General features: G+C 34.2%; 1 protein-coding gene across 1 annotated transcript; it reads left to right on the top strand.

The window, feature by feature from the left end:
• The first annotated feature begins 1,053 nt into the window (after nt 1-1,053).
• LOC114273124 (Major facilitator superfamily protein) lies at nt 1,054-25,546 on the top strand. Its single transcript, XM_028214882.2, has 4 exons — nt 1,054-1,821; nt 2,509-2,616; nt 23,714-23,884; nt 24,906-25,546. The coding sequence occupies exons 1-4, from the start codon at nt 1,141-1,143 to the stop codon at nt 25,500-25,502; spliced, it is 1,557 nt and encodes a 518-aa protein (XP_028070683.2). The 5' UTR covers nt 1,054-1,140; the 3' UTR covers nt 25,503-25,546.
• Nucleotides 25,547-27,082: the final 1,536 nt, after the last annotated feature.

Below are 27,082 nucleotides of genomic sequence, written 5' to 3'. Positions count from 1 at the left end.
CTGTAAATGTGTTATGTGTCTGCATTTTGTGGGTGTTGTTCTGGTTTGTGGTTTCAAGTGTTTCAGCTAGTGTTGGTTTCTCACTGACACTATGCTTGGTTTTCCTTTTTTTTTTTCTTTTTCCTTTCTCATCTTTATTGATGTTTCCCATATGTATTGTATGGTTTCATCATTAATATAGATTTTCTTTGCTGATAAAAAAAAAAAAGTAATTGTAATGGATGTGATTAATTTCAATTGTTATTTTTATGGGTGTAACATGTCCCTTGTTATTTGTACAAGTGTTCTGGTAATGTTGGTGTAATTGTAATGGGTTCTTATTTCACATTTGGAGTTTTAGTGTATTATATTGATTGGAGTATTACGTTTGAAAAAAGTATACTAAGAAGTTTTTTAGTGTGTTATATTAATTTGAGTGTTATTTTTAAAAAAAGTACACTAAGGAATTTTTTGAAGTGTTACGTTGTTAAGTTTGAAAAAAGTATAATAAAGAGTTTTTTAGTGTGTTACACTGAAGTATTACATTCTTATTCCTAATGTGGGATTTGTTCCAAAAGGAGAGAAAACCCAAAACATCTATAGTGTGGATTGCCTAATACTGTGTTTGGTTGGGGGATTTGGAGAGGGATTTGGAAAGGGAAATGGAAAAGGTAGGTGAAATGTGAATAAATCATGCCTATATTTCACATAGTTTTACACACCTTTTCTATTTCCCTTTCTAAATCCCTCCCCAAATCCCTCAACCAAACACACCATAAATGTATAATTTTATATTTAACAAAACTCAATTTTATTCCTAAAAAATTAAACCTAAAAGTGTAACTAACTACTATTTTATGTAATTTCTACTTTAATGAGACTTTTGGATTCATAATAAAAAATAAAGAATTAAACAATTTATAAAATTACATTTTGAAGTTTATTGATAATTTGTCATAATAATTATTACCCATTACGTGGAAATTAGCAAATATTTTTAAAAAATAATAATAAATAAAATTGATGATGACAATCCTTAACCTAAAGCAATGTCAAGACATAGAAGTCAAACACTTCCTTCTCTCTCTCTCTCTCTCTCTCTCTCTCTCTCTCATATCCTAAACCACCTTCTTTTTCAGATTCATGCTCTGGATCTGAAGCATGTGCTCCTCAGAAGAAACCCAAGACTCCGACACAAAGCCTCTCACCTCCGGTGACTACTCCTCCTCAGACCAATCTCCAACCACCAACCCAGATCACAAAAACCCCTCAAAACCCAACCCATTAATCTCACTCATCCTCGAGCCATTCCAATGGCTCCAAATGCTCTCAAACCAGCTCAGCCCGAGCTTCGTGGTCGGTGTAGTCCTCGTCTATGGCGTCAGCCAAGGCTTCTCCGGTTCCTTCTTCCGAGTGGCCACCGACTACTACTGGAAAGATGTACAAAAAGTGCAACCATCCTCAGTGCAACTCTACATAGGTCTCTACTACATTCCATGGATAATGAAGCCAATTTGGGGTCTGTTGACCGATGTTTTTCCGGTGAGAGGGTACCAGAGGAGGCCTTACTTCTTGCTGGCCGGAGTTCTGGGGACGGTGTCGGCGTTGGTGGTGGCTCTGGGTGGTAAGTTGGAGGTTGCAGTGGCGTTGGTGTGTTTGATTGGGATTACTGGTGGGGTGGCAATTGCTGATGTTACTATTGATGCTTGTATTGCAAGAAATAGTATTGAGATTAAGTCTTTGGCTCCAGATATGCAGAGTCTTTGTGGGTTTTGCTCTTCTGTTGGTGCTCTTATTGGTTACTCTACTAGTGGTTTGTTTGTTCATCATCTTGGAGCTCAGGTCATCTCTCTCTCTCTCTCTCACAGCTGGTCATTTTTATCTTTAACTTTTTTTGGGGGGTGAGAAAGTCCTTAAGAGAGGCGATTACAAAAAATATGAAATCGATCATAGAATCACAACTGTGATCAATTTCTGTATTCCTGAGACGGAATCAAGGTAAACGTAGACATCTATATATATATAGAGAGAGATAATCTCAGGCTTGAGCCATGTTAGTAATTACTAAGTAATGCTATAATGGCCAAGTTTATATATTACATTGGATTTATAATCTCATTTATCATAATTAAATTAAAAGAAGTATTTATGTCTGTTATTAATACAGTGATAACATATCACATGATAAATTAAATGTGATACATAAATAACATTATTGTAATATTACTCTTGATTACTACTCCAAGTAATAATTTATAAATTAAGGTCTCGTTTGGCAACTGTTATTTTTAGCTAAAAAGTCAAAAAGTTACTAAAAAAATCAAAAAGCGAACAACCCATACTAAAAAGTCAAAGATTCGCTTTTCTCTTTATTTTTTGCATATCTTTTCGTAAAAAGTTAAAAAATCATTCCAAACATACTAGTTTTTTTACATTATATTTTAATCAAAAAACTAAAAAATTACTAAACTTATTCCCAAACGAGGCCTAATAGTATTAGTATGTTTATTATTTTTGTGGATGATGCAGGGAGCGCTAGTGCTTCTGGCGATACCACCAGCAGCTGTGATAGGGCTGGGTTTTGTAATACATGAAGACAGAACAATTGATGTTCCCGCTTCTGACAAGAAAAATAAGGTATATATATCATCCTTCCCACTTTTCTTTCCATTCTAACCAAGCTAGTTTTGTTTTGGTCATAAAAAAAAATACAAAAATTATTATTGCTTTCTTCACATTAATTATCTTAACCAAGACCAAGAAAATACAAATTTATATGTTGTTTACATTTTTCTTAAGAACATATAAATTAATGTATGTCAGAATAAGATGTGTTTCGCTATGAGTCCACTTGAATGTGTCATATTTTTCTTAGGGGAAATTATATGTTGGTTTATGGTTTCAAAATAAATTTCAAATAAGTGATAAAATTTATCAACTTTAATAAGTGGTGTAATGTTTTTTTGGTGTTACAACCGATTCATAAATTTCCCTTTTTCTTAAAGGAAAAGGAAAAGGGGTCACTGTTGTGCTTTTGAGCACAGCAATGACTGTGGTGCCTTCATTTGAGGTGTATTATGGCTTTATTTTTATGATCCAAACCGTTGATTTTGTAGGGTTTTGTTGAGTACTTCATGCTTACCAAAAATCATATTAATTGGATATAAACAACTATATGATCGATAACCAAAAAAATAAATAATAAGTTTTTCTTTTGAGAAATAGCATAAACAATATGTGATTCGATCATATAGTTATTGATATCCGATTAATATGATTTTTGGTAGGCATGGAGTACTCAACAAACCCTACAATATGAACGGTTTAGATTATAAAATAAAATCATAATATACTTCAAACGAAAACATCATAGTCACTGTTATGCTTTGAGCACAGCAGAAACCCTATTGCTTTCTTAAACGTGGGTGTTGGTCAACAAGGACAATTGGGTCATTTGCCTGTTGATATTCTAAAATTTAAGACAAGAATCAAGTGTGCCTTAGATTATTTTTTGATAATTGGGTCAACATGTGCCAGTAGGACTTTTTTTTTCCATAAATAATGTCCAGTGGTAGTATTATTTTTTTGGATCAAGTTGTAGTATTGTTGGAATAAAAATGCTCCATCCACATTATCTTACGTATTAGACACTGCCAACTGAATGACATGTACATTTGTTAATGAAGACTCGATTATCTTATATGTACGCCTCGTTTCGAAATAAATTATTTTATTAATTTTTTAATTTTTTTATAAAAAATTATACAAAAAAATAGAGAGAGTGATATGATAATTTATAATGACTTTTTAATTTTTTGACTTTTTAACTAAAATATATAGTTGACAAACGAGACCTTAGTAGGTTAAAAAGTTGAATAATGCTATATGTACAAATTAATGTATTAATTAATATATTAATAGATGATGTGGCATAATTTTAGAGATTTTAAGTATTTGTAATTTGTATAATAGGTGGAATTAATAATAATAGTATAATATTAGTTGGTACATTAATTGATGCATGTAGTATCACCATAAAAAGCTGGGTGAAAAACATACTGTAGTAGTTGTTGCAATACATTGTGAAAATGATCTATGAATAGAGTCCATGTTTGGTTTGGTTTACGGAAATTTCTTTGAGAAATTTTAAAACAAAAAAATTAAAGTTAGTTTTGTGGGAAAAAAAATGAAAGAAATTAAAAGTATTTATTATTTTTATATAATTTTATCTTTTTTGAGGGTAGAAATAATTTTAAAATATATTTTTGATATTTATTTTTATCAAATTAACTTTATTTAAAAAAAAAAATTAAAAATCTTTTCAAAAACACAAACCAAATATGATAGAATTTTTATACAAAAAAATCTATCTAGAATTATGTGACTTTAACATTTTTAAAATTACGATGATTTTAGAAAATGACTACAAAATGTCATATTTCATTTGTACGGGAACACTATGTACAATTTATCTGAGAAGTTAGGAGGTCAATCATTAGGAAATGAATGATTATTTCGCCGCTTTATATCTATACCTCATCTCTTTCGTGGCTCTCTTCCTCCCTCATCACAATTCTCTCCAATCTTCCCTTGTCGTGATATTCTCTTTCTTCCTTCTTTTCCTTCTCTTCCTTTTGTTGTTGCCATGTCTGGCACTCATCTTTCTCTATGTCATTCCAATCAAAAGCCTAATCCTAGATTTTTTAGGGAAGGGTTTGGAGCTGATAGGATGAGAAGGTTAGGGATTGGGTGGGTGTGGCGGATGAGGGACTTGAGAGGTTTCATCTAATGATGGCCGGTGATGGGGTGATTGGTGGTGGCAATGGCAAGTAATGGCAGGAGAGGACTGCGATGGTTGGTGGTACACTGTACTATATAAGAATTTTAGAGATTAAGTTTTTTGATTTTTAAAAGTGAAAATTTTGTTATAAAAGACGTTTAAAGACCAATTTATATCGTTGTGAGAATAGTCGTTAAAATGTCATTTTAAAAAGTCAAAAATAAGACTTTTAGTGACAATTTTAAAAATGTCACTAATAAATACACGTTTTGGTATAAATAATTTGGTCTCAAAATGATAAATTTTTTTAGACAAAAAATTTGGTCTCAAAAAAATAATAATTCATCATTAATGTCCAATTTTCGTTGCTAAAAATATAATGACGACACTTTTCGCAACAAAAATATTTGGTCCCTAAAAAATAATTTTGTTCTTAAATTTTAGTCTCTAAAACCTTAATTTTTTGTAGTGGTAGGTGGGGTATAGGAAGGATTTGAAAGTTGAAGATGAAGATATTTGAGAAAAAATTAAAAATTAAAATTGTCTTTGTGAGAACTTAAGTTGAGTAATGGTATCAAATGAGAAAAAATGGAGAATGAGAATACAATCTCCCTATACTTCTGCCTTTCTACTCTTTCCTTGATGTATCACATGCCATAGACCACACTCAACCCTAATAAATACATGTTTTTGTTTTAAGCTCTTACCGTTTAATATGTTGTAGCATTATTTTTATTAACAAACTTTTAAGAAAGCTATATCGTTTTATGGTAGATTTTAGTAATATATTAGTTAATAATTATAAGTTTTTATAGAAACCTTTTCATGCTGACAATTTTTAGAATTAGAATAAATAAACATATATTATATAAATTTAGTAACATGTATTTATTATTTATAAATAAAAGATTAAAAGATTTTCATAAAATTTAACCACCTTTGAAAAATTTTAGGCATAATCCATGTTTTTACTAAAATCTATAGAACTCTCAGCCATTTTTTTTTTTTTTTGGTTAATGAAAATTAATAATTATTAAAATTATATAGACATCAAGTATTTAATAATTATATTAATTTATTTTATTTTTTTGTTAATGAGTGCTTTAAAATATTAATTAAAATAATTATATATTTTTGTACACATATCTATAAAAATAAAAAACTATTTTAAACTTGTTAAGAAGTACATTTAGGATTCCTATTAAAATAAAATCTATTTGAATCTTTCAAGATCACTAGTTAACAATTAACATTTGTTTTCATCTTTTTCGCACTTCAAGAGAAATCAAACAACCAACTTTAACTCGAAATCAGTATTTTAATTTTGGTCGGTCAGGGTTACAAAATTCACCAACTTCATGAGTCTTATTTCTTTTACAATATGTGTCACATGAGACCATATACTATTTGTTTGAAGTTTATTCTCTCTCATTTTGATAATTTCTCCATAATAACTCTCTCTCTAACTTCGATAATTTTTTATATAATAATAATTCTATCTTTTATATTTTCTTTTATCATGTATTTAATCTTTATTTGATTATGATTCATTTTAATACGATACATTGTAATAATAAAAATAAAAGAATCATGTATTTTTTGAAGACACGAGGTGAAGTGCAAGTAGGTAATTATGGAGTGTGAATATCAATTTCAAAAAATAAGATCCAAATTTGAGAATTTTCATGCCAGGGGCATAATCGAAAATAATATTTATGAAAATTTAAAATAATTTAGTAAATTAAATTTTGATAGTGGCTAATACCAATTATGAGAGTCAAAGGTCGGTGATTAGAAAAAGGTTAATAATATTAATAGAATAATAAGAAGACAACTTGCAAATGCTGCTCGTGGCGTTGGGTATTATTTTATGATTTTTACCTATCCAAGATATATTTACTCGTGGCCCTCAAAGTAATATTTTGAAAAAAGGACCGATAACAAATTAAAAAAGTGATTAGAATAGACCGGTCTTTAGTTTAACCGTAGATAAATTGAAATTGGTCCGTAATATCATAATTATGTCGTAAATATATTAAAATTTAAAAGTATATAAAAAATATAGATATTAAAATTATAAAAATAATAAATAATTATAAAAAAATATTTCTTAAAATTTATTTTACATTTTTTATACATTGATTTTTAGTAAAAATAATTAAAATAATATTAAATATATAGTATATATACTTACTACATTATCAACAATTGTGTTAATAGCTTAGTGATTAGAGTGCTTATTTTTTATGTACTTGATTCTATGTTCAAACTCTCTCCACAACATATTTTTAGAAGAAATTTTGATTCTTCAAACCTGGCCAATTATGTCGAGTTGCGATCGGTTCTCCGGTTATTCCTATTGAACCGGCAATTCTTTAAATTTTTAAATTCTAAACCGATTTTGAGCATAATCCGAATTTGGAGGGTCATCCTGACTGAAACTAAGTCTGGCCAGCTGGTTTGGTCCGAGTTTTCAAATATTGCTTAAAGATTGTATCTTGAAAAAACCAAAATAGAAAAGGTTAAAAGAGAAGAAAAAAAAAATAGTTTTATTGTCAAACAAATAGTAATTTTTGTTAGGGAAATTTTACCATACATATACCATTAAAAGAGCTTGTATATCATATACACTAAAAAAAGAAGAAGGATAAATTACACTTCTTAAGCATAAATTATACTCACTTTTTCTAAGATTTGAGAAACATATAGTAATCCTATAAATTTGATGTAATTACACCAATTTTTCTTTTAATATGGTTAAAGCAATTAAAACTAATACAGATGGTGAGCATATATTGACATAAATAAAGATAAATATATATATTTTAATAAATAAGAGTTGATATAATATTATATCCTTATCCATACATACAACTCACGAATTAATGATGAAAAATGACTCAAGTATTATGTGAATTAATATCTTGAGGGAGGTTGATGTAACTATGCAAAAAATATAGGGTAATGATAACTGTAACTTTTTCAAACCTTAAGGGAGGTGAGTGTAATTTGCCAATAAATAAATAAAGGGCAAATTACACTTTGCCCCTTTGTGTTTGGCCATATTATCATTTTGGCCTTCAAAGTTTATTTTTTTCCATTTTGGCCCTTCATATATCAAGTTTTTTCTAGTTTACTCTTAAAGCTAATTTATGTTCAAAATTAGACAAAAAATATCATATTAATTTCCGCATACATAAAAATATATATATATTATTATACTGGGTTTGGGTTTGTGTTAGAAGTATTAGTCATATATAATAAAATATTTTTATGCCACATGATTATCAATATATTATTTTCTGTTTAATTTTGTGCATAAATTAGTTTTGGCAATAAATTAAGAAAAACTTGAAGCATGGAAACCTAGAGTGGAGGAAAAAAAAAATTTAAAAGCCAAAGTAAAAATATGACCAAACACAAAAGGAGTAAAGTATAATTTATCCACAAATGAATATGAGTCTTTGATCATAATCGTATTCTAATCTATAAAAAATACAAGGCAGTGGTAATTACAATTTGATAAAGTAAACAAAATTATTAGTTTGATTCTCTTATTTATTTGTTCAATGTATACACAATTACCTAAAATTTTTTTTTTTTTTTTTTACCAACTATTGATGAGATCTACCTACTGTGAGGCTCATCACCATAAGAGTGATTAGTAAAATTTCGGATGATTTTTTGAGTCTATCTTTATAGTTATTTACTGTTTTAGTTAGGTCTAGTTTATTAACAGATTATTTTAATAATTTTTTAATTTTTTATAAAAAAATATGTAAAAAAATAAAGAGAGTGATGTAATAATTTATAATAATTTTTTATTTTTTAATTAAAATACATAATTGACATACGAGACCTTAATTGCTTGTGATTTTTATCCGTAAGTATTGTCCATTGTGATTTATTTATTTATTTAAGTGTATGTGAACTTTTTGGTAGACAGTTGGTCACAGTGACCTTATGAGATTGCCATCATTCAATTTCAATAACTTAAAAAAAAAAAAAAGAAGAGTAATTGTCACGATTTTAGTACTACAATATTTTCTTAATTTAGTGATATAACACCCCAAAATAATTGTAATAAACCAACCGTAACGGTAATTAAATAACAACATAAATTAGAGTATGATATCCTTCCTTTTCATAAGATGCAACTGTACAAAAGAGGTGACACATGTGATATACATTCATAAATAGTACATTATGAATTTACAACATATGTTATGAAACAGTAAAAAGAAGTAAAAGTTAAACGAATAATCGGTGTCCTAAAAGCGTACATCTTTCTAGGTCAAGGTTTGAGTATATCAAAAGTAAGTATTGAGCTTGTCACGATCCAAACCCGTCCATGTAGGTTTAGCATCATAACCGGCCAGTAACCCATGGATTACCAAAGAACTTTGAACAGATTAGCAAATAATAAGGGGCTGCGGAAGCAATAATACAAAATAGACAAGGTCCAATGAGCTGTGATAACGTACATGGGACAGAACATTTCAAAACTTACTTATAGATGTATAAACATGCCAGTCCAGATATACAGTATTTACAAAATATTTACAGAAGTGAACTTCCCAAGATCTGACTTTACAAACAGTTACAGAGACTAGCATGAAGACAAAAAAAAGAAAAAACAGCCATGGCATTAGACTTTGATCGGAACCTCCTCGGGAGGCACAACGGTTGGCTGACAAAAACAGTACAAAAGGCCGTCAACTATGGCCCTGGTCATGTGCCGGCTCACCTACATACATAATATAAACTGTGAGCGAAAGCCCAGTGAATAATAACAGAGTAAAGGGGTTATATGAATGATGTCCAGCACAAGTTAGAATTCAGCATTTAAATCAGAGCATAATCAGACTTTGAACAGAAACAGATTCATATACATTTTCATTTCAGATTTTGCATAAGATCATACGTGGTACACCCATTAGCTATCAGATCAGATTGGTCCAGAGACCCACATACATAGTTGGTACCAACGACCATAAAGGTCCATATCTTGTGCGCAAGTAGCCATGGTATTGTTACCCCCAAGCAAGGGCCACGTGCAGATTGGTCGTGGTATTGTTACTCCCGGGCGAGGGTCACATGCAGATTGGCCGCGGTATTGTTACCCCCGGGCGAGGGCCACGTGAACTAAGGGTGTCACAAATACTTTTCAGAAAATTGGACATTCATTCATCATTAGTAAGATAGCATTTCAGAAAACAGATTATACCATACCAGTCGGAAAATACTTAGGTTAAACATAACTTTATAGAGTTATTACTCACAGTGGGCCTTGAGTCAGACAGACGGCGTAAACTTGGTCAGACGGTACGTGGCACGTGACCTACACAATACATAACAGATGCACACATGAAACACGAGTTCTAATTGTACAAAACTTATTTCATTGGCTCTTAGTGTGTTTCTAATCTCTTACCCTCACTATAGAGTCTAAAATATGGTCTAGGAATGCCTAGGATGGAATGAGGATGCAAAAATACACTTTAAGACACTTTTCAAAATTTTGCTGAAACAGGGGTCCCGCTCGAGCGTGGACTTCTACGCTCGAGCGGACATGCAGACAAAAGGAATCCGCTCGAGCGTGGATTACTCCGCTCGAGCGGACTGCAAGCTACAGTAAAAGTATTGGATACAAGAAATTCACGCTCGATGGGCGCTCGATACCCGCTCGAGCGTGAGACATAAGTCCTCGCTCTAGCGTGCATTACCCCGCTCGAGCGGACTGCAAACACATGCAAAGTACTGGATACACGCATTTTCCGCTCGAGTGTCACTTTCCCCGCTCGAGTGGACCGCATGAACTCAGTGTTTACGCTCGAGCGTGGAGTTCCCCGCTCGAGCGTGAGTCCAAAATCTGGAATTTTCATATTTGAACCTCAAGCTAAAAACTTAACTTTTAAAGCATCAATTTCGATCCTCTTGGGCAAATTTTCCGGAAAACTCTTGTAAACTCATAGTATGACATGTTTTGAAGATCAATTTGTAAAATCAAGCCCAAAGGTAAGTCAATTGAACACAATTTCAACAATACTTTCAAGAACATGATGTACATGCAACAAGCATGAGCTTAAATGAATTTAAAGCTCCAAACACAAGATCAAATGGGCCAATCCTTTCAAAAACATGAGTAAATCATAAATTAGAACCATAATATGAACATGCAAGTGGAAGTTTTCATGAAAATAACCTCAAAACTCAAAAATGTACACATGCATGCAAGAATTCCTACTCAATTCAACATTTAGAACCAAAACTTGACTCTAAACTCTAGTTCACCATGAACCATGCAAGAAGTAACTCAAAATCACAATGGAGAAGATGAATTCTCTACCTTATGTCTTCAATTTCAAGTTTAGAAACTCAATTACACAATCCACTCTTCAATTCTCCAAGCAAATCTCAAGATGAACTCAACTTTTCTTCTAACTCTCTAGCTCCTTCTCTCATACGGTTTGTTCTAAGGAAAATGGCTGAGGAAAAGGTGCCTCAAATGTATACATTAAGTCCTCAAACAATGACCCTAAGGTGGCCCACTCAATGGCGATTTCGTAAATAATTGGACTAATGTAATTTAACGTTGTTTAATCTAATTTAATCGCTCCGAACCGAATTTTAATTAAACCTACCATAAAATTCTATAAATCCTAACTAACACATAAATCAAGTCAATTTCTTATTCGGATGCCGATAAGGCTTTCAATTCACAATTTAAAGTCAAAGACATGAATAGATCATTTTATGGCAAACAGATAGGAACACATAAATAATGCAATACACATGCAAATAAATCCCAATCCTTCCTAAATTACTGTTAAACATAATTAATTATGAATTAGCATTAATCGGAGGTCGGGGTCATTACAGAGCTCAACACAAATAAAGCCCTAGGCTTGTACAAAAGTAAATATAAAATAACAAAACTGTGCCTTCAGCTCCACACTCCTCCCAAGTTAAGTCCTTGGTGGAAATATATCACCAGTATCTAAAAATAGTTTTCCCCAAATAGGGTGAGCCAAAACCCAGTAGAATAATTCAACACAATATATGAATCTTAACAAAAATATAAGGGTGAAATGTTTATTCAATACTCATATCAAAACGTTTTATCTTTCTTTCCCAAAACTAGATCGTGCTAAATTTATAACAAAAGTCCAAATTCATGTTCTTTACAATAGAAAATAAGGGGGAAATCCCAAACCAGTACAACCTTTCACGGATATTTTATCCGCTGACCGTCAAACGGCACCCATGTAAACATAGCCTATATAAGCGCTACTATTGCCATTTTACGAATATTTCGTCCGCGAGAAGCGGTACCCATGTATACCCGCGTTTTTCGGGACTTTCACCCTAGACACACAGGCCAACTTAGATTGGTGATACACACCTCTTTCCAACTTTCACCCATTTTTCTCTAAATCACATACATTTGCAATTTATTAAATAGGAAACAATATTCAATGTACATGGATAAGAAATTAATTTCAATTCACCTAATCCTCATGCAATTTCTACACCAATCATAGCTATCCTCCACCGATAGCCCAAAACAGATATTTCTAAACAGAAATAAAATCTCCAAATTTCTAGGTGAGCGATAATACATATCAAACTCCACCATCTATATCAATATCCATCCAATTTCACTTTTCCAATATCAATTCCATTTAATTATACAAAATAAATATTTGAGACATTTAAGGCAAAACCCATATTTTTTTCCAAAAATCCATTTTCAAGTATGAAATCAATACTTTAGCCACTACTCATCCGCATTTCCACTCCTATAACCATTTTCCATACATCCATTTGAAAATTCATCTTTTGATTTTAAAGCAAAACCCTAAGTTTATTCAAAATCCTCAAAAATCATGATATTATTTATGAAAAACAAATAGCTAAGTTAAAAATCATAAAATAGTGTACAATATCCCTACCTCGAAATTAGAAGACTAAGGAGAGAGTGGAGAAACCTCAAGGAAGCCGAAATCCAACTCTATTCGGATGAAAACGAAGCTCTAGGTAAGCTCTACCTTTTTGACAAAGGGAGTAGGGTGGAGAAATGAGTAGATCTTAGTGTATTTGTAGAGAGAGAGCAAGTTTTAGAGAGAGGAGCTCTAAATTTAGGGTTTTGAAGTGTTTTAGAGAGAGAGAGAGATGAAAAAGTGATGTAAAAAATGACTTTTACGAACTGATATACGCACAGTCCGCTCGAGCGCAAGAAGTGACGCTCGAGCGTCCAGACACAAAAATGATTACCGTTGGAGTGTAAAAAGTGACACTCAACCGCCAAGACACACTGAAAAAGGGCATCACTGCTCGAGCGCATGAAGTGACGCTCAAGCACCAAGACACAATGAAAAAGGGCGTCACCGAGCGCATGAAGTGACGCTCGAGCATAGAATATACACTCTCAATAGTTTTACAAACAGAAGACCATCGCTTGAGTGTAAGAATGGCCGCTCAAGCGCACGACCATCGCTTGAGCGTAGAATACACTCTCCCACTAGTTTTGCAGGCCTGCAAAAGTACTGAGAGTTGAAAAAGGCCGCTCGAGTACAAGAAGTGATGCCCCAGTGTAAGAGCAAAATTCTGGACAACAAGGTTTTTGAAAAACAATGTACCAAGCTGTTCCAAACACAACCAATATATCCTGATAGCCAAACTCAAGGAGGGAAAAGATGAATAAGACAAGAACAATTATACAAAACCAAGAAACCCGAATCCAGAATATCAAATGGGTCGGGTCTAAACTGGAATTGCTAAAATCGGAATTGCTATAACCTCCCCCCTTTAAAGAATTTTGTCCTTGAAATTATAAATTAAGCTTTAAAACTATGTTTAAGCCAACTACAATCATGATAGTCAATCAATTTCAAAACCATGACCCATCCACCGGTCATTCATTCTCATCAACATGATAAACAAATCCCCAATGCTGAATATATAATTCACATTTTCAAAACATATACAATGTTTATATTAAATTAACATAACAAAAGTTTTAATATATGCTCAAACATTAACAAATAGGTCCAGATACTTTTCGCGGACTTCCAACTCACGTTCCCAAGTTGCTTTCTCAACTCCGTGATGTCGCCACAATACTTTTACCAAAGGAATTGTCTTGCCTCGCAAGACTTCTCGAGTATCCAAGACTCTCACCGGTCTCTCCTCATACGAGGCATCCTCATCTACCTCTAAGTCGGTCTAATCCAACAAGTGCGATGGATCCAGCTCATACTTCCGAAGCATGCAAATATGGACCACATCATGAACCCCGGAAAGGCAGTAAAGCCAAGCGATAAGCTACATCTCCAATCTGCTTAAGGATCTCAAAAGGCCTAATAAATCTAGGGGACAACTTCTCACTCTTTCTAAACCTCATCAAACCCCACCTGGGCGATATCTTCAAGAAGGCATGATCACCTATCTCAAAAGACAAAAGTCTCTTCCTACGGTTGGCATAACTTTTCTGGCGACTCTGGACAGTAACTAACCTCTTACGGATAAGTGCAACTTTCTCCGACGTTTTTCGAACTAACTTAGGACCTAGCAAAAGTGCATCACCCACCTCAGCCCAACATACAGGGGATCTACACGGTCGGCCATACAAGGCCTCAAACGGTGCCATGCCAATATTCGACTGGAAGCTATTGTTATAGGTAAACTCCACTAAGGGCAAGTGCCTCTCCCACAATCCCTTAAAGTCAAGAACGCAATCCCAAAGCATATCCTCAAGAATCTGAATAGTACGCTCGGATTGCCCTTTAGTTTGAAAATGGTATGCAGTGCTAAAAGTTAATCTCGTACCCAAGGCATTCTGTAGGCTCTTCTACAAACGAGCCTTAAAACGCGGATCTCTATTCGAAACGATTGTTACAGGGACCCCGTGTAACCTCACTATATCCCTAATATAAAGGTCGGCAAGATAATCTACCGAGTCATTCACGCGCATAGGTATAAAGTGCGCCGACTTGGTTAACCGGTCAACTACCACCCAAATCGCATTGCTACTCCATTGAGTCCTAGGAAGACCCACAACAAAATCCATCGTGACATGCTCCCACTTCCACTTGGCTATAGGCAAGGGTTGCAACAAACTCGCTAGCCTCTGATGTTGGGCCTTCACTTGTTGACAAGTAAGGCACTTCGATACAAACATGACCACATCATTCTTCATTCCTCTCAACCAAAACTGGCGACTATGGTCGTAATACATCTTTGTGCCTCTCGCATGCACTGCAAGGCGTGAATGGTGAAACTCTCGAAGTACTTCCTCTCGGCAAGACCTCGACACAAAAAGATGGTCACGGTATTTAACACTCGAATCGGGACACACATTCAAGCCTTTCTCTACCTTTCCACTAGAGATCTTTTTCTAGAGGGTTTTCACGTTAAGATCACTCTTCTGTGCTTCCATCACTCGGTTCACAAGTGTAGGTTGTGCTGGTACCGAAAACAAGGCTACAAACTCCACGGACTCGCCAAGATGCAAGTCAAACTCACCAATAGCACCCAACATCTCCCATTCCGAAATGACAATACTAGCCGTACTACCAATGGATTTTCTACTTAAGGCATCGGCCACAACATTGGCCTTCCCCAAATGATAATGTAACTCAAAATCATAATCTTCTATAAACTCTATCCATCTCCTCTGCCTCAAATTCAAGTCTTTCTGTGTAAACGGATATTTCAGACTCTTGTGATCAGAAAACAATTCAAACTTCTCACCATATAGATAATGCCTCCAAATCTTTAAGGCAAAGATATTGCCACTAACTCTAGGTCATGAGTAGGGTAGTTTCTCTTATGTGTTTTCAACTGCCGTGAGCCATAAGCTACTACTTTCCCCTCTTGCATCAGCACACAACCTAAACCTTCTCGAGAAGCATCACAATACACTGAATAGCCCAAACCCCTCTCCAGAATAATCAATACTAGAGAAGTGGTTAGTCTAGTCTTAAGCTCTTGGAACGAATTTTCACAAGTCTCACTCAACACAAATTTAATTCATTTCCTCGTTAGTCTAGTCAATAGTGAGGCTAATATAGAGAAATCTTTCAAAAAAACGACAGTAATACCCGACCAACCCCAAGAAACTACAGATCTCAAAAGTATTTTTTGATTATTCCTAATTTTGCACTGCTTCTATCTTGGATGAATCTACAGTCACCCCTCCCCCGGACACCACATGGCCTAAGAACTTCACTTCCCCTAACTAGAATTCACACTTCCCGAACTTAGCATATAGTTTGTGGGCTCTAAGAAACTCAAGTACTACCCATAAGTGTTCTTCGTGTTCCTCCTTAGAGGGTAAGTAAATCAAGATGTTATCAACAAAGACGACCACAAAACGGTCTAAGAACTCACAGAAGATCCGGTTCATCAAATTCATAAGAACTCACAGAAGATCCGGTTCATCAAATTCATAAACACGGCTGGTGCATTGGTTAGCCCAAAATGGATCACTAGAAACTCATAATGGCCATACCGTGTACGGAATGTCGTCTTCTAGATATCCTCCTCTCTTACCCTCAACTAGTGATAACTAGATCTTAGGTCTATCTTGGAAAGACAACAAGATCCTTTTAGCTGATCAAATAGATCATCAATATGAGGCATTGGGTACTTGTTCTTGACAGTTACCCAATTCAACTTTCGGTAATCAATACAAAGTCGTAACGCGCCATCTTTTTTTTTAGCAAAGAGAGTCGGTGCTCCCCAAAGTGAAGTACTAGGGCGGATAAAACCCTTATCTAACAGTTCTTGGAGTTGAATCTTTAACTCACTCAACTCAGCAAATGCAAACCTATACGATGCCACAGAAATCAGTGCCGTGCCAGGCACTAAGTCGATAGTGAACTCAATCTCTCGGTGAGGTGGTAAACTAGTAAGATCCTCAGGAAAGACATCCAAGTATTCACAAAATACCCTTGGAAATTCAACTCGGACTTTATCACACTCACTACCCAATAAGTTGGCAAGAAGGCAATAAAGTTCACTCCGTCCACGCAGATCATACACTGGTGACAAGACTCTATCAACTCTGTTCCCCATGAAATAAAAACACTCACCGCTCAAGGTACATATAGTAACCCTCTGACGGTAGCAATCTATGACAGCCCGATATGATGACAACCAATCCATATCCAATATAACATCAAAACTCGACATGTTAATCAACACAAATGCAAAAAGAAGTCGGCAACCGGCAACCTCTATGTCATAACCCCGACACCCCTGCTCCAAAACAATCTCACAGCTAATAAGTGACTCTACACTGAGAGGAGATGCTAATTGAGCCAACTCTAACCCCAAAGCCGATGCAAATACAGACGGGATAAATAAATGAGATGCACCCGTATCAATCAACACATTTGCAATAGAATTGCATAACAAGAAAGTACCTCTCACTATCGAAGGCATTGGTACTAGGTTTGGCGCGGTAACAGCATACACACGCCTTATAGGTCTCTACTCTACCTACTCACCCTCAGAGCATAAGCCTGATTCACTGATTGAGTTGAAGAGGCTCTCTAATTGGCCCTCGAGGCCTGAACTAATTGTGCAAACTAGTGGCTCTGTGTCTGCCTCGAACTAGACGACTAGGTGTGCCATCCAACTGAAGGCAAAACCTCTTCATGTGCTCTGCCTGCCCACACTGATAACAAGTGAGCGGTTGCCCTCTCCCCTGACTCTGGCTTTGAGAACAAGTCGAAGATTCTCAGTTCATTGTCCTCGATGCCATACATCTCAAACGTTTTCACTATCTGCTCTAACCACTCATCCGCCTTCCGTGGCTCCTTGGGATCACCCAAAAAACTTATTCGGGATTGGACCAGAAGAACTCTCACTTCAGAAAAGACGGCCCCATCTCAGTAACATGGGCCTGGACTCGATTCTTAGCCTTGAGAATGTCCATGGATTCCCGCAATGCTTCGTGCATTTCGCGGGCTGAGGTATCTATGGCCTGCTGACCGATTGGTTCGGCTAAGTTAGCCTGACCAACTCCCTCCTCTTGTGATGGAATATCACCTGGAACCAGCACCGTTTGCCATCTAGGTCTATCACGCCTACCACCACGACCACATCCTGACATCCTAATAAAGGTAACAAAAGAGATTAGCACATTTACAAATGTGCCGAAACCAATTCACTCGCGTCCTAATACGGTGGACAACAGTAATTCATTCCACGTAAGCACGTAGTCACATAAGCACATACGAATTTCCTTAATAGATAATGACCATCCGGCGACATTGCCAGAGTTCCAATTAGAAACAGCAGTGATCAAGTGCTCTTCTAGTAGGACTTCTAAAAACCCGTAGACCTAATCAAAATCTTAGGAATTAAATCCCATACACGTATAATCACATAAGCATACCATACATACAAACATCTCTTGTAAGCAAGACAAACCCATTGTGGTAATAACCACTTTCTATGTACCCAAAGTATTCAAACCTGATACGTTTTGATACCAAGTTATAACGCCCTAAAATAATTATAATAAACCAACCGTAACAGTAATTAAATAACAACATAAATCAGAGTACGATATCCTTCTTTTTCATAAGATACAACTGTACAAGAGACGTGACACAAGTGATATACATTCATAAATAGTACATCCTGAATCCACAGTATGTGTTACGAAACAATAAAAAGAAGTAAAAGTTAAACGAATAATCGGGTGCCCTAAAAGCTTACATCTTTCCAACTCAAGGCTTGGGTACATCAAAAGTAAGTATCGAGCTCAACACAAATAAAGCCTTAGGCTTGTACAAAAGTAAATACAAAATGACAAAATTGATCCTTTAACTCCACAGTCCTCCCAAGCTAAGTTCTTAGTGGAGGCATATCACCAGCACCTGAAAATGGTTTTTCCCAAATAGGGTGAGCCAAAGCCCAGTAGAAATAATCCAACACAATATATGAATCTTAACAAAGATACAAGGGTGAAATGCATATTCAATACTCATGTCAAAACGTTTTATCTTTCTTTCCCAAAACTAGGCCATGCTTAGTTTATAACACAATTCCAAATTCATGTTCTTTATAGTAGAAGAGAATGGGAAAATCTCAAACTAGTACAACCTTTCACAGATATTTCGTCCGCAGAAACCATCAAACGGCACCCATGTAAACGTAGCCTATACAAGCGTTACTATTGCCATTTTACGGATATTTCATTCGAGGGAATCGGCAACCATGTGTACACACATTTTTCGGGACTTTCACCCTGGACACACATGCCAACTTAGATTGGTGATACACACCTCTTTCCAACTTTCATCCATTTTTCTCAAAGTCACATACATTTGTAATGTATTAAATGAGCAACAATATTCAATGCACATGGATGAAAAATTAATTTCAATTCACCTAATCCTCATGCAATTTTTACAACAATCATAGCTATCCTCCACTGATAGCTCAAAACAAATATTTCTAAACAGATATAAAATCCTCAAATTTCGAGGTGAGTGATAATACATATCAAACTCCACCTTCTATATCAATATTCATCCAATTTTACTTTTCCAATATCAATTCCATTTATTTATACAAAATAAATATTTGAGACATTTAGGACAAAACCCCTCTTTTTTTCAAAACTTCATTTTCAAGTATGAAATCAATACTTTAGCCACTACTCATCCACATTTCCACTCCTATAACCATTTTCCATACATCCATTTGAAAATTCCTTCTTTGATTTTAAACCAAAATCTTAGGTTTGTTTAAAATCCTCCAAAATCACGATATTGTTTATGAAAAACAAATAGCTAAGTTAAAAATCATAAAAGAGTATAGAATATCCCTATCTCGAAGCTAAAAGACCAAGGAGAGAGTGGAGAAACCTCAAGGAAGTCGAAATCCAACTCTATTCAGATGAAAACGAAGCTCTAGGTGAGCTTTACCTTTTTAACAAAGGGAGTAGGCTGGAGAAATGTAGATCTTAGTGTATTTGTAGAACGAGAGCAAGTTCTAGAGAGAGAAGCTCTAGATTTAGGGCTTTGAAGTGTTTTAGAGAAAGAGAGATGAAAAAAGTGATATGAAAAGTGACTTTTACGAACTGATAGATGCACAGTCCACTTGAGCGCAAGAAGTGACGCTCGAGCGCCAGGACACAATGAAAAAGGGCATCACCGCTAGAGCTCATGAAGTGACGCTCAAGCGGAGAATACACACTCCTAGTAGTTTTACAAACAAAAGACCATCGCTTGAGCGTAGGAAACACCGCTTGAGCGTAGAATACACTCTCCCAGTAGTTTTGCAGGCCTGCAAAAGTACTGAGAGTTCACAAAGGCCGCTTGAGGGCAAGAAGTGACGCTCGAGCGTAAGAGCAAAATTCTAGGCAACAGGGTTTTTGAAAAACAATGTATCAAGCTGTTCCAAACACAACTAACACATCCCGATAGCTAAACTCAATGAGGAAAAAGAGGAATAAGATAAGAACAATCATACAAAACCAAGGAACATGGGTCGGGTTTAGACTAGAATCGCTATAAGTGATTTTGAAAGTACTACAAAACAACTCATCTAGTGATATTTTTTAGTCTTGTAGTGTTTTGAATAAGTGTCATTTATACCCATGCCATGGTAGATACTAGGGGCACCTTAGGGACACTTATAAGTGTCATTACATTATTATGGTTAAAGACTTTCAATGATATTTTAATGTCATGATAGGCACTATTCGTGACACTATCAAGTGCCATTAATAAAATATTTAGTGGCACTTCAGTGACACTTGTAAGTGCTATTACACCATTAAGGCTAAAGATTTTTAATAACACTTTGATATCATGATAAACACTATTCGTGATGCTACTAAGTGCCATTAAAGAAGACTTACAATCTAAAAAATATCACTATATGTTTTTTTAATAGCGCTTATTATGCCACAATTGATAATTTTAACAACTTTATAAATGCCACGAAATTCAATTCATTTGTGCCATAAATAGATATAAGTACCATTGGAGTTTATTCTAGTGACATTTTACAAAGCTACTACCACTACTATGAAATGCCACTTATATGTTCTTTTTAACGACACTTTTAAAATCCACAACTAAGCATGCATAAATGCTTGTAAAAAATGTTCCTTGTTTTATAAAAAATTATTTATTAATTTTCACATCCTATATTAATTTGACATCCATGCATCCTGTAATATTTCCACAATAATAAAAAAATATTACTACCATAGAATCATCACATCAAAAACAAAGAAAATTTAAACCACAATTATTTTTTGATCTAAAGACATACATTTATTTATATTACACTGAAAATCATAATCAAAATTATAAAACATTCTACCACACTAACAACGTCAAAGCAAAATATATATATATATATATATTCCACCCATAAGTTCTAAAAAACCATAGTCATATCTATCTTTCGTAAAGACAAATTACCAAAACAAATTCAGTCTCCAAATTCTCAACCTCACTTGTATAAGTATTCTCGACTAGCATCCATAACTTGTAAAATCTGTTTCCAAAAGATAAACCTATAAAAGTATTAGAAACTATATTAAGTTAATATAAAATTGTTACACACATATATATTTAGTGAAAGGATACGTATTTCTCTAGTAAATAAGCAAGCCAAATGTTACTTATTTACTTTTATATATTTTGGATACACACATATATATTTAGTGAAAGGAAACAAAAATATTTTGGGAATCAATTTATCATGATTTAATCACTCAATTGGTCTATCACACTACAACAAATTACGTAAAAGCAAAAACCACAAGTCTTTAGACCATATCAAACAATAACTTCAAAAATTAGCAACAACCATATTTATAATAAATGTACTTCTTGAAGAACAAGAAGCCAATAAAATCAAAAATCAAAATCAAAACTATTAGAATAAGAAAATTGTATATCATATCAAATTAAGAAACTAAATAAATCTATACTATTCTAGACTAAAGTAAAATATTCCTAATTAAATATTAATTCTAAAATATAAAATAAAAATATATAATATTTTTACATCTCCATCATTCTCCTCCGATTGAAAAAACTCGGTCTCGAGTTTCCATCGCTTGAAACAATTTGATTCGTCTTCATTTTTTTGCATTCATTTTACATATAAGACTGATTTTCTCAAACCTAAATTTTAAAGAGTAGTATTCCAAAGGTAAAGGAGAAATTTCCTTTAACAAATTTAATCCATCTCGATTTAAGGACCAATCAATGAATCCTTGTTCTTCTAAGTCTTCTGAAAATTCTCCATCAAAGAGACTCCATCTCTTGATGTTGATATCACAAAAATTAAATGACAACATGCTTCCTCTATTATTTGACGGGATTGCATAAATTTTGCATTGACGTGGCCAACTGATGTTTTATAAAAATCCAATGGAACTCCTCTATCTGTCATAATGGCTTTGCATTGTTCTTTGTTCATCAATAAAATCAATTGATTTGTTGAAAGGCATCTAACATAGCAACCTTAAAAAAAACAGCTAAAATTATTGAACTGAAAGACAAGAGAATTACAATTCAGAGAAGAAACCTCCTTTGTTCAACTACTTTTTCGGACCCATAAAGCATAAATTCGATTCTTACATAAATCTCAGATCTTTCTTGTCCGACATCATTGAATTCTTCACCAAATCCCTCTATCAAAGTGATTTCAATTGCTCCATTGCCATAAACTTCAATATCGTCATCCTCTGAATACTCATCATGTTTTGGAGGTGAATCCCAATCAATATAGGATGGCAATGATGAAGATTTTGTATCAAAAAATATTTCGTAGGATTCTTGTTCTACAACAGCAACACAATCCAGAAATTCTTTAGGTTGTAAATAACCTTTAAACTATGGTATGTCAAGTTTGAAGCCCGACTCCCATTGATTGGATGCATTATACCACTAGATATCTCCGATGTGATTTGTATGTGCCAATCGGGTAAGTGCCTTCATTTTCAGCATCATTCCCATTCTCCTCCTCCACAAATCATAAATTTAGATTATGGTTGTCAGGGCGATTTCTAACGCCCATGGCTTTGAAACACTCCAACAAGGTTGTAAGCTTCTCTTCCAAGCAATTCGAACATCAAAACCTCTCCTCTATTTAGGCATCTCATGTTGCATGATCTCGCTTGTACACCTTCTTAACATTGGCATACACATGGTGCTCCTCTTGGCACCATGATTAGGACTCGAGCCTACGCTTTGATACCAACTAATGCAGGGAAGCGTATCAAAAAGAAGAGCAAACAACGAAATCGAACCATGACAAAGTCGAACTAGAGATACTATCTCTCAGAACGAACAATATTGAGAAAATTCTCGATTTTTATTAAGTAAATATCAACTTAAAACTAAATAGCCCTAAGGCTTCAACCTTATTTATAATAAACCTACTTCTTGGAGAACACAAACTAATAAAATAGGAAATAAAAATCAAAACTATAATAATAAGAAAATTGTATCATATCAAATTACGAAACTAAATAAATCTACTATTCTATACTAAATTTAAATATTCCTAATTAAATATTAATTCCAAAATACAAAATAAAAATAAATAATATTTTTAAATCTCAATATGCATAATGTTTGATACGAATGATCATAATTATCTTGTATGAGTAATTTTGTAATTAATTGTATGTTTATAAATTTATTGTTTGTTCAGAGTTAAGCATCAAAGTTGTGGTAGGGAGTTGGAAGAAAAAATTGGAATCAAGATTAAAGAAGAAAAAGCAATGATATTGCTTATTTTTCCACCATTTTGTATTATATGAAAAAATATTATAACATTGACAAAACAATAGGTGATATGTTACATTTTCAAATACAATATGTTAGAATAAATTTTACATTTTACTTCATTTGTTCATCCTAACGTGTATTTTTTTTTTTTTTTTTTTTTTTGAGTGTGCAGTCACTGGAGAAGTTGGGGGGAGCAATGAAGGGCATGTACAAAACCATAAAATTCCCACAAGTGTGGAAGCCATCACTATACATGTACATGTCTTTAGCACTCAGTATAAGTACTCATGAAGGCCAATTTTATTGGTATACTAACCCTAAAGCTGGTCCTGCGTTCACCCAGGTACCTTTCTCTCTTTTTATATATAAATTGTCCTAGTAGTTTATTATACATAAATTCATTCAAGCAAGCTACAACTATTACAAGTTGGTAAATTTTATCGATGGTCCCTTTATTTTCATTTAACTTTTAATTTGGTCTATATTATTTCAATTACAATATTTCATTTAACTGACGTCCAAATTTTGGACATAAAATGGCCACGTGCACTGCATATAACCAACATTCAATGGCAAAATGATCCTTCTAATTTAATCATTTTATCTTAACATAACCATTTATCTCATTTGACCATGTACCTGACCACACCAAATAATTAACCTCTCTCTCTCTCTCTCTCTCTCTCTCTCTCTCTCTACTCTCCCTACTACCAAAACAACCTCTTATTGGCAAATGATACCCATATCCTCCCTAGCCTACCATGCCCTCTTGCATGTAGTTTGGCGATGACAGAGCGCGTATGATGGTGTTTGGTGTTGCAAGGAGGTGAGATAATAGTGGTAGGGTAGTCAGGGTATTGTTTAATAGTGGATGTGTGGTGATTGTAGGGAGTTGGTAGTGGTTGATAGCTAGCTGACACTACAACAGATTGAGTTAACTCAACTCAGAAATGATGAACGGGCAATTTTGTCCTTGAAAATTAGTTATATACATTGCACATAACCATTGTGTTAGACTAATTTAACACAAAATATAAAAATTATAGAGTACATGTGTTGCAATTGAAATAATAGAGACCAAATTGAAACTGAGATGAAACTAGAGGAACCATTGGTGTATTTTCCTTACAAGTTAATTAGCTCAATTTTTTTTTTCCTTACATGAAAATGATTATATGCCTACTTATTTTTAATGTAAAAGTCTACAATGAATGCCAAGCAATTACTAAAATTTCATTTCGATTGATAATTATATAGTAATTAATCTTGTTGGCTTCCTAACGCATGATTAATGCCAAATTCGAAGTACCACCATATTTGTCAAATATCATAACTCTAGTTTTCTTTTGTTTTCTTGAGTGCAGGAATTTATTGGGATAATATATGCAATTGGTGCTTTGGCTTCAATAGTTGGAGTGCTAATCTATCACAAAATCCTAAAAGACTTCCCATTTAGAAACTTAATCTTTTTTGCCCAACTTCTCTACGGCTTGTCAGGAATGCTAGACCTGATCTTCATTTTTCGGTGGAATTTGTATCTAGGTATCCCAGATTACTTGTTTGTTGTGATGGAGGAATGCGTTTCTCGGATTATAACAAGGATCAGGTGGATGCCCATGATTGTTTTGAGCACAAGGCTTTGTCCTCTAGGCATTGAGGGAACGTTCTTTGCACTATTAATGTGCATAGACAGTTTTGGTTCACTTTCTTCTAAGTGGGGTGGAGGGATGATTCTTCACCTATTTCATGTCACAAGAACTGATTTCAGAAACTTATGGTTAGTGGTGTTCATAAGAAACATTTTGAGACTTGCAACATTAGCTTTTATATTTCTAATCCCCAAAGTTGATCGATCAGAAACTCTAATCCCCTCTGATATTTTGATGAAGGCAACAACAATAGAGAGTGTTGATGATGTTGACATACAACTTGTAACCGTGCATGAGAACAGTGAAGTCTAATTGCTTTATTAGTACAAAGCTGAGGAATCCAACAAAATTTTATTTTTTTGGTGTTGAGCATTTGATTGAAATTCTAAATGATATCATATTTTTTTTATCAGGCAAAGAAGAAATTTATTGATGTAACTAATGTTGGACAATCTTCACTGTATTTAAATATATTAAATTCTGTTGTGTACAAAACAACAACAAGAATATAAAGAAATAAAGAAAATGAGAGAATTTGTTTGATTACAAAAATCAAACTCGAAATAATAAATAAATAAATAAATAACAGATTTTATTTTGTTACAAAAACAAAATTTAAATCTGATTTTAATAAATAAAAACAACACTGAAAATAAATTAAATAGCTTACTTGATTTAATTTCTTCGAATTATTTTCTGATCAAGTCCAGTGTTTGACACTGTGTCCTTAAGACAGATTCGTCCTCTCCACGATGCTATCAGAATTTGGACGTCTATCTCCCAGGATGAAATGATCTACCACAAACAATAGCAGCACTACAAATTGTTTGCCTTACGAACACACTAAGTGTTTACACTCTTTCTTTCAGAAATAAAATGCAACAAAATGAAGAATAGAATAAGCAGAGGTGAAATACGAAATTTCTTAATCAAAACATCAAATGAGGGTGGTCCTATTTATAGATGTAAAGGTGGCTCTTGGTTTTAAATTGAACAGGTATGATACCTGTTGGTTTTGAATTCAAACAGATAGCAAAAACCGGGAAGGGCCCTGTTTGGGTGAGCACTAATTCCAAACTAGTTTATTTCTGTTTGAAAACGGGAAGGGCCCTGTTTGGATGTACAAAAAATCCAAATCAGTTTAATTTGAATTCTGGATTAAATTCAAATATTTTTTGCCCAAAAAGATTAGTATTGGGCCGAACAAGCCCAACCCAACCGCACACCACGCACCCGCGCCCAAGCCCAGCCCGCCCGACCGGCGGCGGCGGCGCGCGCGCGCGTGTGTGGTGATTTTTGGGTCCAATGGGTCTAGCCCATTTTTCCCATAACCTCTCCTTCTAAAACACTTGGGTACCCCTTGGGGCACACCCCAAGTATCTCACCCAAGCCTTATAAACCCTTTCAAAACTTCTCACCAAATTAATGTGGGAGAAGCCATTTTATAGCCTTAAGGAATTTCCACCAAAACTCTATTTCCATGGAACACACTTTGGCTTCAATTTTCCATTCACTCGGTAATGGTTTTAAGCAACCAAATATACCACGCGAATCACAACGCGGCATAGAACGCGTTACCACTTTGACCCGAGTAAATCGACACTCGGGGCCCACCTAAAAAATAGACCAAACTTGAGAAAAAATTTTGGTTTTACCCAGAATTTTTCTACCATTTCTAACAATCCCCCACATGAATGGAATTTGATGACAACGGAAATGCAACAATATGCAGACTTTAACGAAAGAGTATAAGTCGAAAATATCTTGCATCAGGATAGGTAGTTTTCGGCCTTGAACCTTCCCTAGTGATAACCTATCGGGCTTACTGGCTAACCAATGGACGCGATGCCTTGAATTGTTCAACCGTTTGTGTAAGCCAAGACAATAGATTT

Source organism: Camellia sinensis, chromosome 10 (assembly GCF_055761805.1).
Source record: "Camellia sinensis isolate YWXY chromosome 10, ASM5576180v1, whole genome shotgun sequence".
NCBI classification, from domain to species: domain Eukaryota; kingdom Viridiplantae; phylum Streptophyta; class Magnoliopsida; order Ericales; family Theaceae; genus Camellia; species Camellia sinensis.
Note: the sequence above shows the minus strand (reverse complement) of the source record. Positions and strands in the feature narration are given on the sequence as shown.

What these genes read in the sequence shown, in the direction of transcription:
- LOC114273124 (XM_028214882.2), top strand. Translation starts at nt 1,141, where the DNA reads ATGTGCTCCTCAGAAGAAACCCAAGACTCCGACACAAAGCCTCTCACC. An exon ending in TTCATCATCTTGGAGCTCAG is followed by an intron (nt 1,822 to 2,508) that starts GTCATCTCTCTC and finishes TGGATGATGCAG; the next exon opens with GGAGCGCTAGTGCTTCTGGC. An exon ending in CTGGTCCTGCGTTCACCCAG is followed by an intron (nt 23,885 to 24,905) that starts GTACCTTTCTCT and finishes TCTTGAGTGCAG; the next exon opens with GAATTTATTGGGATAATATA.